Source organism: Octodon degus, unplaced genomic scaffold (genome assembly GCF_000260255.1).
Source record: "Octodon degus isolate 3935 unplaced genomic scaffold, OctDeg1.0 scaffold00108, whole genome shotgun sequence".
NCBI classification, from domain to species: Eukaryota; Metazoa; Chordata; class Mammalia; order Rodentia; family Octodontidae; genus Octodon; species Octodon degus.
In genome coordinates, this window is record NW_004524684.1 from 747,999 (window position 1) to 759,295 (window position 11,297).

General features: G+C 45.0%; 1 protein-coding gene across 1 annotated transcript in view; it reads right to left on the bottom strand.

Moving 5' to 3' along the window:
* The window catches only part of Pmpcb (peptidase, mitochondrial processing beta subunit), a gene marked incomplete at its 5' end in the record, with an annotated part of 11,742 nt that extends 1,100 nt beyond the window's left edge, over positions 1-10,642 (bottom strand). Inside the window, 9 exons of the mRNA XM_023724316.1 lie at positions 11-96; positions 848-1,008; positions 2,113-2,256; positions 3,181-3,293; positions 5,501-5,580; positions 5,919-6,117; positions 8,520-8,649; positions 9,075-9,161; positions 10,196-10,642. Coding sequence (XP_023580084.1) covers positions 11-96; positions 848-1,008; positions 2,113-2,256; positions 3,181-3,293; positions 5,501-5,580; positions 5,919-6,117; positions 8,520-8,649; positions 9,075-9,161; positions 10,196-10,642 — 1,447 coding nt within the window. The remainder of the gene's footprint in view (positions 1-10; positions 97-847; positions 1,009-2,112; positions 2,257-3,180; positions 3,294-5,500; positions 5,581-5,918; positions 6,118-8,519; positions 8,650-9,074; positions 9,162-10,195) is intronic.
* Positions 10,643-11,297: the final 655 nt, after the last annotated feature.

Genomic DNA, 11,297 nt, shown 5'->3' on the forward strand with positions numbered 1-11,297 from the left:
TCATTCTTACCATCCAGCTGTAATAACATGTTCGTTTTCAGAAGATTTTTGGCTCGTGCAACTTCACTATCAGTTACACTTGTACAGAGTCGCATCCTAAAATCAATGAAAACTAGTATTATAAAATAGTTGTAAAATTTTAGAAGTTAATCTGAAAGATATTACATATTCTGTATAACATCCTTAAACTTACAAGTATTGTAGTTATATAGTTATTTCAACTTGTTGAAATTACTAATACTAGTTTTTTAAAAAAGCTAAAATAATTGATTTCTCTAGTAACCATTTTCTCAGGTATTGAATATATATATGAATTTCTCATTGCTCAACCGTAGATGTTCAACACACCAAACAGGCTGACCACATTTTGAGAAATACTAAAATCATCTTGAAATTTTACAAATCCACATCTATAAGGGCTTAATATGCTAGATCAGTGGGCTATAGCTGGATGGAAGCCACTGAAGGATACTGCAGCAAATGACTGCATAAAAGTCGCAGAAGCTGAGTCTGCCTCTGCCTACTGACTCAAACACTGGGCTGTTTCATTAAGACATTTTCTGTCAGCAGTCGTACCTTTAGACTCCTTTTTATTACTTTGAGATACTTCCAAAACAACTTGTATTTGGGTTTTAAGGTTCTAGGATCCATGGAATGATTTACTTTTGAGGGATTAAGAATTTATAAAACCAGCTTCATACATTTCTTCTAAGAAATACCTGTTTAAAAACATGGCAATTGCTACTACTGCTTTAAAAGATAAAATTATCACCTCAAAGTGTAAAAAGAAAACTGGCTTAGGAAACAAATCTTAGTCAAGATGTAAACTGTTTACTTGTTTTCTCACCATTCTTTTTGAACGACGTGTATCATGTCTGCAACTGTGGCTGGTTCACAAACCATGTAGAGGCCCCACAGTCCTGTGTCTGTGTAGGACGTGTTGAAGGACTGGAAGCTGTGGCAGAGACTGCCGTGGCAAGTGAGTTGGGCCAGTTTACTAGATAAGTTCTGTAAGGGAACAACAGTCCAAGAGAAATGTAAACACCTATGTCCAAAGTATCAAGGAAAATGATGTATGCAGCCGACGAATGCCTAAGTTTCTCTTTTTCCTTCTTTTTCTTTCTTGTCTTGCCTTATAGTTCAGGCAGGCCTTGAACTCAACTATGTAAGCCAGGCTCCCCTGAACTTGTGGCAGTCCTCCTACCTCAGCCGCCCAAATGCTGGAATTACAGGCATGCGCCACCATGCCTGGCCAAAGTTTTTGGTTTTATTCAGTGACATAGTAATAAAATTCAGGGAGGCCAAAAATTATGCTCATCTGACCCAATACGTAGTGTAAAAGCACTCAGTCCTCAATATAGTACACCTGCTCATAAAGCAATACAGTGATACTGTCAACCCTCTCATAGGCCTCCTGGTCACACATGTCGAAAGATTTGGAATTCTACTGCATGTGAACTTAAAAATATTTATGAAATATAGTTTAAACAAAGTTTCCAGATAAATCTTTATTTTGAAATAATTTCTCTTACAGAATTGTAAAAATGCCAAAAAATTCTTTTATCCAAATTTCTTTTAACAGTTTACATTTTATGTGTTTTTCTTTATATATTTTTTCAGGTCTTAGTGTGAGCTAAAGGGTTTTTTGCCCCTCAGTTCCTCAGTGTGCGCTAATGAAAAGCAAATGAACTTTCTTCTATCGCCTTTGTATAAGCAAGATTAGAATATAATGGTATATTAGCAGTGACTACTATACTGATTGCAAACTATTGTATTAACTAATACTATTATTACAACAGTAACTAATTCTTCTGTTCTTATTTTCCAACTATCCCATTACTGATTTTTTTTCTTTTTTGGTACTAGGAATCGAATTCAGGACCTTACGCTTGCCAGGCAGGCGCTTATGCCACTGAGCTATATCCCTGACCCCCGATTACTAATTTCTTTGGCAGAGGAAAAAACTTTTTTCTAACCCAAATGCAACCCAGATCTGTTTATATTTTAATAGCATGGTACAAAGCAATATTTTGCTATTTCAAAGAGGGAAAAGAGTTTTTACAATGTATTCAGAAAACAGTTTTCCAGTCATGAGAACTTAAAATCACTTACCATCCCTCCCCCAAGAGAACGATCCCAGTTGCCAATGAGCGTGTTGGCAACCATGAGGCAGATGGTATCTGGATGCACCCACCCGACAGCTTCGACAGCTATTGCAAGGTGTGCCAAGGGCATCTTGTCATCCCGCACACGAATCTATAGTGGAAAAATAAAAACACTTATTTAAGATTTATGCTTAACAAGAAAGAGACTCACCAGTCCCATTAACTGTCAAGGTAAAATGTTCACCATTATTACTCTAGGACTCATTACACTGCAGTTTAGAAGACTCAAGGTGGGGAGGGGGCAGTACTGCGTGAACCTAGGGCTTTCAAATATGCTGCACTCCCCGCCCTCTTTATTTTGAGTCACTAAGTTAGCCAGCTTGGACCTGAATTTACAATCCTGCCTTGGCCTCCCAGTGTGCTGGGGTTACAGGCATGCACCATCACACCCAGCCTACAATAGCTACTTTCCCCAAAAGATCTCTTCCTGAAACACTACTAGGTTTACCCAGTAGACACCCATCTTGTCTTTCTCAATCTGTATTTTCCTACAGAAATTTAAACTCCTGCATCACAGCTTTGCTCTACAGTGCCCATGCTACCATTCTATGCAAGCAGCACCACCAGACCTCTTTCTAGACTGTTTTGAGCAATATCTTCAATGTAGCAAACCAAATTATGACTCAAAGCTAAAGGCGGTAAATAGCAGATTCTTGCAAGTTCTGACTTACACACTACCCCCAAGTGACAAATTATTGTGGGCAGAAGAGCAAACTTGGAAAGAGTTGAGGTCTTTCTGATGGTAAGGTTATTTTTATATCTTAACATGTAATAGGCCAACTGTCAAAAAGCATAAAAGGATCAAATTACAACACTGCTCTTAACACCTTCCTCCCTTAGGAAAAGTAGTTAAATCACATGGAATAGGAAGGCACGAAAGCAGGGTGGCCCATCCTTTTCCCTCTTCTGTTTCAGCCTAGCCTGCCTCTCCTATTAGACTCTGATTGGAAACACATACACTTTGCATATTTGTTTACAAATATAACAGAAGACACCCAAAAGGCTAAATGCCTACCTCACTCCCTGTGAACTGGCAGGGCGGCAGAGCTGGTATTTCTCCTGTGTGTGCACACAGAGAGTCACCAAAGTGAAACTTCGCTAACTCAAGCAGCTCATCATGGGAAACACCTAAATGAAGAAAAACAGTTGAGCCCTCTCCAACAGCAGCACAGCCCCATCAGACCGTGAGTGGGACACGCTGCCTAACAAGACCCCAGGAGGCAGGCTGCGCCACGTGTTGCCCTTTCAGAGGAAACAGCTCGCAACATGCCGTTTCCTTGGTGTTAGTAAGGCGTGAGCTTGTACAGCTTGTCATCAACACAATAGTGCAACCAATGACTGAGACAGTTTGCAGATACCACCTGCCACACAAAATCGCTAAGTTCTGAGACGCAGCCTACCGAGATCAATTTCCAGTATACATGTTTTAAAGTAGGAAAGAATAACAAATGAGCCCTATGTCACTTACAAAAGCTAGAGACACAGATAAACTTTATTCTTGGAATTTTCCCATCAAAACTCAGGGACAAAATAGATTCTTCTGAATGTCTTAATATATCCACATGCTCACTACTTCAATATCCAAAACCTAAGACTCAGATTCTACACCTCTTACTGTCCAAACTTGGGGCCCTAAAAGATTTAGTCAGTGAAGGTTCGCGGGCAGTAGGGAGGGGGAGTGCAGGAGCTTGCTACGTAGTTCAGGTTGGCCCTGAACTCACTAACTCAGGCAGGTCTCCAATACGTGATTCCCAAGTGCTGGGATTACAGGCATGGACACCAAACCCAGCTCAGTGACGGTTTCTTAAACATACGCTTGTAAATCTGAACATGTGTGAGTGCTTCAAAAAATGTAGTATTTCTTTCAAATATTCCATCAGAATATAAAAATGCACGCCTATTTTGCAAAATGATGAGTGTAAATCCAGACAGTAACTGACAATATGTTGCTTTGAGAATTACTGTGGACAGGCCACCTTGGGTATCAGGCAATCCAGAGGTGACAACACAAACAGAAGGTAATGCACAGTACAGGGACAGCAGGTGCAGGAAGTGACGGTCCAACACTTTCGGTAGGCCACGGCCTCCACGGCCACTGTGGCATGGCCTCACCAACGGCCCCTCTGTGCTGCACGGGCCAGATTCTTCGCTCCACTCCCACACCTCTACTTACCATAATCTACAAGGCAGAGAAACTAATTTTTTTCAAAGAAGTCAAACAAAAACATTTATTTCACAATTCAAAGCCACATGTACTGAAAATTACGAGCTAACTGGGAGCCAGGACAATAAATGAGAAGGGGTCAGCTGAGGTGAGTTTAAGGTGAGCTGGTCTGCTTCACTGAATTTAAGGTGCCACCATTTGCACGTTGCACCAACACTTAGGTCCCATTAAGACAGAATGCTGAGCTAGGCATGCTGGGAACTCCGAGCTACGGGTCAAAATCGCTTTTGCTGTGTCCACCTGCCGTGAGACATGGCTGCAAGGGCCCATCTAAGTGAAGCAGCTTCAAACCCTGAACCCCACTTCTCTCCAGGTGCTTCAGAAACAGCGCTAGTCACAGATTATCCCAGACAGCACACAATGACGTGGGCTGCCGGGAGCCACAAGACTGTGTGCGAGGCATTTGGCCTTCACTTTCACCTTCACTACCCCCACGTCATTAGCTCAGAAATCTACCCAGCAACTAGCAAGTCACTGTAATTTCCAGAAAGAAAGGAACACCAACACACTATCTTCATTGAGTTCGAACATTAAGATAGGGAAAAAACTGGAAACTAATTATAATGTGCCACTGGCCTAGGTTCAGTCTGCCAGGGAAAGAAGCAAACTGTCGGTCACTGACCCCACAGGGGTCCTGAGGAAGTACGGTGTCACCTGCAGGTTTGGATGTACCGTACACTCTCAGAACCCCTGTGCTTCCCACGCTGTGCTCCCCGCTCTTGGCCGGCAGACCTGACCACAGACGGGAGGAACAGCTCACTCCTTGCCCAGCCAAGTGGGGCGTTATCGCTCCAGAAATAACCTCAGACTTCACGAGATTCTCTCAGCCTCAAGTGTGACTGTCTCCCAGGTCACTCATCGCCCTTGTCCTGTAAGCAAACCCCACTGTGTGTGCACTTAGGACCTGAATGGCTCACACTGTTTTTCTATAAATGAAACCTCCTAAAAAGAAGTCAAGAAAACTGGATCCTGCATTCCATATTCCTCTAGACTGTTCACTGAATTTGTTTTGAAAATAAGAACTCTTAGGATAGCTCTCACCAGGATAAAGCTGATAAAAATACCACTGTGACAACTGTTAGAACATTTGCAGAAGTTCCAACGGACTCACCTCCAGCAGCAGCAAGCACTATTCTTGGCCCCTTATAATGTGTGGTTATATAATCCACTAAGTCCTTCCGATTTATGGACCTGCCAATGGAGTAAAAGCACTTTAAAAAGAAATGAAAGACACAGATCTCCATGTAACATACTTCAAATAAAACGGAACCTTAACAGTACTCTAAAAAGTCAAAGCAGTCAGAAATGGGACACAGACAACAATTACCAAAGAACTTTTCTATGTCAAGGAAGGCAATCCGACACCCTCAACTGTTCATTCGAGAAGCAGCTATGAGGCCAGACACCTGGGAATGCTGTGAATTTAAAGCATAGCTAACTACAGTCGCTCTCAGATTATCAAGGGGAAATGACTTTGAGAAACACACTTCTTAGAGAAGTTTATATATATTATAAATTTTTATACCTACTTAATATTTTCAGTTGGTCCCAAAATTGTCCGTCCAAGTGCTGTATTTTGATAAGCTGTGGCATGAAGATAATCAAAAACGACTTCCTGTAAATTGGTTTCAACTTCCTGCATCTCTCTAAGGATCACTCCGCGCTCACGTTCAATCTCTGCTTCTCCCAAGGTGCTGTTCTGTATTATATCAGCAAGAATTTCCACAGCTAGTTGAAATTAACACACACAGAAACACCAGGAATCTTTACTTTCAATATTAAAATCTCTTACGCCAACATCAGAAACCATGACACTGACCAACATTCAATATTGATTAAAGTGATTAAATTGAGAAAATTCATCCATATATTCAATATATCAAAAGGACATTAAAATTTTTAAAATGTAAAATACAAACCCCTGTGGGTACAGAGCCTACCTACTTCAAAATGCCACAGAAATCTGCAAATTAATGTAAGATTGTTCAGTATGAAAATTATAAGGCAAAACATTATATATATTTCTATTCAAGTTCTCCCAGCAATGAGGCTGGTACACAGAGGCAGAAAAGCTTTACAATGTACAACTCATCCCCAAGGAACCTTACAGACCTATGTTGCCCTCTTAAATCTGAATGGATAAAAATGTAAAAGTGAAGTGAAATGTTTTGAGAAAAATTACATACCCCTCTAAAACCAGAAAAATCCAACTCCTCCTTCTTGCAATTAAAATCTAAATTTTATTAAACATAAAACATACACAATAGTCTTAAATCACGGTTTTACAGTACTGTCAACTTCAGTTTGCTGGCTAAAGGGGCCTAGCTCTGAGCGAACTATGACCAAACATGGAGAATGTGACAGGCTTCTAAGAGTCAGCAGAGACTCAGCGCATGACCAAGGCAGAAATGATCCGCAAAATTATTTTATTTTTAAAACTATCTCTAACACCAATAAAATCCATCTGTCCAGATGGGGAAACCACAGTCTCAGGGGACAGCGAAGAGCCACAGGCGCTGGGCAGCAGGGTGCCCCACAGGAAGCCCTTCCTCCAGCAAGCTGCAGCTGAGCCAGTAGTCCCAGGGATTGGGTCCTATTTCCTGGTACCATTTTCCTCTGAGTCTCCCCTATTGCTTTGTAACACATATTTTACACTGTTTGGTGAGTAGTTCAGTTAACTTACTGCAGCTGTGGGATCAGTCTCCTCATGGACAGGAATGGGGGGGCCAGCCAGGCAGTGCACCCCTGCAAGGCCAGGAAGGGCTTGGGACACTGAGGCAGGAGTACTACAAATGGGAGCCAAGCCTGAGCAACCTGGTAGCTTAGTGAGACCTTGTCCCAAATGCGGTTTTGAAAAGGGGTGGGGGCACGGCTTATTGCGACAGCCCTGGACTCAATCCCTAAGACCCCAAAAAGAAAAAAAAAAATGAAGTATGAGTGATCATAAACATTTGGAGGTCTCTAGTCCAAACCTTTGAACTATTACTACACCAGCTTCACCCAGCTGAGGGGATAAAATCACCAGCAAAACTCCAGTCATCAATAAGTAAGAATGGAGCCAGGGAGATAGCTCAGTAGAATAAGCACTTGCCTGGCAAGCACAAGGTCCTGAGTTCAATCCCTGGTACCACCTCCCACAAAAAAAATAAAATAAAAAAGTAAGAATGACTATTAGAAATTCCTGACTGGGACAAAAAAAAGAGGGGTGGCTGACAAGGAACAACTCTCTGAAGAGCACGCCAGCCCTGGGTCCAGTCCCTGATTGCCTGCACCCGAAAGCTCCTTCATCAGGACTGTCTCCACCACGTCATGCTCGCTGGCCATGGTACTGAATCACACTGTTTAATAAGGTACAGCTGAGGAGCCTCCTGTTCTGCTCTGCAGTCCTCTTGACAAAGCAAATGACTCTTCGGTCAAAAGAAGTGCACTGGAGCCCGCCCTAGCCCATCAGGTCAGTCTCCTCAGTTCCTCAGGAGCGAAGCAGTGACACTGTCCAGGCACTATGGGAGCAAGGGGATTTTTACAAACATAGCACCTGGGCAAAGTGCCACTCCCACCTATTAGTGAAACTCCATGAAACCCCAAATTCTGAAGTAATAAAATTACATTATGGGGCCAGGGAGGTGGCTCAGTAGAATAAGCGCTTCCCTGGCAAGTGCAAGGGCCTGAGTTCAATCCCCAGTTCCACCAAAAAAAAAAAAATAATAATAATAAAAAAATTACATTATGCAAGGAACTTTCATTCTCCACAAATTAGCTCTAAAATGCAAACCTCTGTTAATTCTACCACTGCAAAAGTGTTTTGCTTACTTTGCTCAAAACCAATAGTTTTTGTATCAAACAAGGAATAAAAATAAGAATAGCACACCTATACAACTCTGGCAGAAGCAGCTTAAAGCAAGTGTCATGGGCCTATTTGCATACATCTTCAACCCAATAAATATTTGATATCATTTGTCATATTTAGAGGAAAAAAAAAATAAGAGCTGGCCCTCACCCAGAGTTCTTTTTTTTTTTTTTTTTCACATTTCTGCAGGTCACTCTTTCATAAAAGACATAAAAACAGTACTAAATTATCTCTGTCCTCTTGTGACAATGACACAATCTTCCAGTATAAACAACAGCAATACCTCTTGGCAAATCTTTGGAGAACGCCTTGGCATAGTACACCGTCTGCTCCCGGGAGGTGTAGGCGTTGAGGTGAGCACCCATGTTTTCAATCTCAAGTTCCAGGTCTAGCTGGGATCTCTTTTTGGTGCCCTTGGGGGAGGAGGAAGGAAAACAAATTGTGATCCCTTTCTTTATCCTTCATCTTCCTAAGCACTTCAGATAGTGAAATACAGGACAAAAGTCAAGGTCAGTTTTATACAAGGACAGATATGGTTTCTAAAATGCATTCAACTTCAAAATGATACACACTCAGATAACCTTTGCATTCCGGGAGCAAATCCTTGTCTCACTTTTACAAGTAAAGAATCAGTAATCATCTTAGACACTAACTTGGAGGAATAAAAACTTCACAAGACTGGGCTTCTGCACGTAAAAGCTTTACTGAGCACTGTGCGGGGGACAGAGCTCTGAAGTCGACAGCTTGCTTGGCTTCAGGCTCTGGTTTCGATACAAACACAGGGAAAGACTACCTGGTCAAGAGAATTCACTTCTGTACAGTCAGTCTTACAACTTGCCTTGAAAGCCATGTGCTCCAGAAAGTGAGCTGTTCCATTATTCTTCTCATTTTCGTATCGACTTCCAGCATCAATCCAGAGCCCAACCTTAATGCAATCAAAGGCCAGCTAAGTTAAACAATCTTTCTCTTTTTCTGACACACATTTTACACTTTAACATGACAGTCTTCTTGGGCTGGGGGTACAGGTCAGTGGCATAGTGCACCTGGCAGGCAAGAGCGTGTGAGCCTGATTCCCAGTAACAAAGGAAAACATTGAAGTCTTCTGGGCCGGGGAGCTAATCCCAGCAGCGTCAGCGCCTGTCTGGCAAGTGCGAGGTCCTGAGTTCGATCCCCAGTACCAAAACAGACAAAAGTCTTCTTGACCTGAGTGATCATCACTCTGAACTGGGGGTCTACATTTTTGGCCATCAAGCTACTGCTAGGTGCTACGAATACCTATCTGTGAGCTTCACTAAGGACCCGGAACCTTAGCCTCGCTCCAGTCTACAAGCAATGGATAACTCTGGCACCAAGAACACCGGCGGAGGCCATCAGAAAGCTGAAGCTGTGTATTAAATGGGGCCCTGGACAGAACCGCTTAACCTCCCTGAGCCTGCTCCCAACTATGAAATGGGGATGGTGCTTACTACAGGGAATTCCTTTAAAAACCAAACAAGCAAGAAAAGGTACATACTACACAAGTCACAGAGTAGCTCAAGAAACACCTCAGTTGGACTGAGAATTTAGCTCCGTGACATGGCCCCTGCCTGGCAAACTTAGGTCCTGAATTTTATTTCCAGTACCAAAAAAATCAAACACCTCGTCATCAATATTACTAACAATAAACAATATGATGGTCTCTAAGAAACAGATACAGGCAGTGAAACAGCACACACAGGGCCCTGGAGGGCAGGGCACCTGGAAGAGAGGTTCACATCTCAGACACGCTTGTGGAGGCAAAATACCACCAGCCCACTAAAGAGGCAAAGGTTCACAGCAGAGCTCAGGGCAGCACGGGTGGCTGTGTGCCACAGCCTGGCCTAGCAGGCACAGGCGGCGGGTACCACCCCAGCCCTGCACCAGAACCCCCAGCGCGCTCTCTGCCCGCGGGGACAGCACAGGGCTGCCGGAGTCACCTACCGTGCACGTGGAGAGCCCCGAGTCCTCAGAGGCCACTCGGAGTCCATTTTCCAAACACGTCACCCGGGTTTCGGGAACATTGAGAGCAACTCGCGCAGCTGCCTGGGTACTTCTCAACCTGTTCCCTCCAAAACACAGCGGCTGCTGAGCGGGAGGAGGAGGTCGGGGGAGCAAATGCACGTTACTCTTCTGTAACTCGAAGGAACATGGCAAGCCCAATCTACCTGGGACTCTTCTCTGCTTTGTGCAGCGAGCACAGCAGGCGGGCACCAAGTACACGGCTCTGGGCTCACTCCTGTGCGCCGCAGCAAATAAATCAAGTCTTTTCCCTTCACTGTGGCTCCCGTGGATCCGCCTTTGCCACCAGCCAGCACCACGGTCACCACGGTCACCCAGGTGATGGCAACCAACAGCGAACGCGGCATCCGCTCCCCAGAGGCACAGGCTTCATCTCAACGCTTACCTGGATCCGGATCAGACTCATCAGGCCAAAAGCAAGCAGGGAAGAAGCGGTCGGGAAAAGGAGAGCGGGAAAGCCCTGCACGTAAAGGGGAAACGAGCCCGGGCGCAAGGAAGGCGGAAGGCCTCGGAGGAGCGGCGAGGCGAGGCCAGGGGGCGCGCAGCCTCCGGATGTCGCCGGGCGGCCGGGTCCGCTGCGGACTGCGACGCCCTCGGCACGTGCCGTGCAGGGCGGCGACACACACGCCCCTATGCCTTGGGAGAACCCCGAGGTTCGCGAGGAGCCCAGCTGAGGAAGCAGCTCAGCTCTGGGCAGACACAGAGGCCACCGTTTCGCTCGCGTCGCCCCGAAAGACGGGCGCGGAGGCGCACGCCCGTGAGCCCAGCGCCCCGCGAGGCTGAGGCAGGAGCATCGCAAACCGGATCCCGGCCCGGGCGATGCGGCGACTCAGCGGGACTCTTAGCCCAAAAGAAAAGGGCAACAAGGGCTGGGACGCAGCTCAGAGCGAAGGGGAGCTCGGGTTCAACGCCCGTACCCGAAAAAGAAAAGGCCCCTAACTGCAAGCCCTGGAGAACGGGGCCAGCCACCAGGATCCCGGCCGCCCCGCCGCCCGCCGGGTCCCGTCGGCCGGGCCGCGGGGGG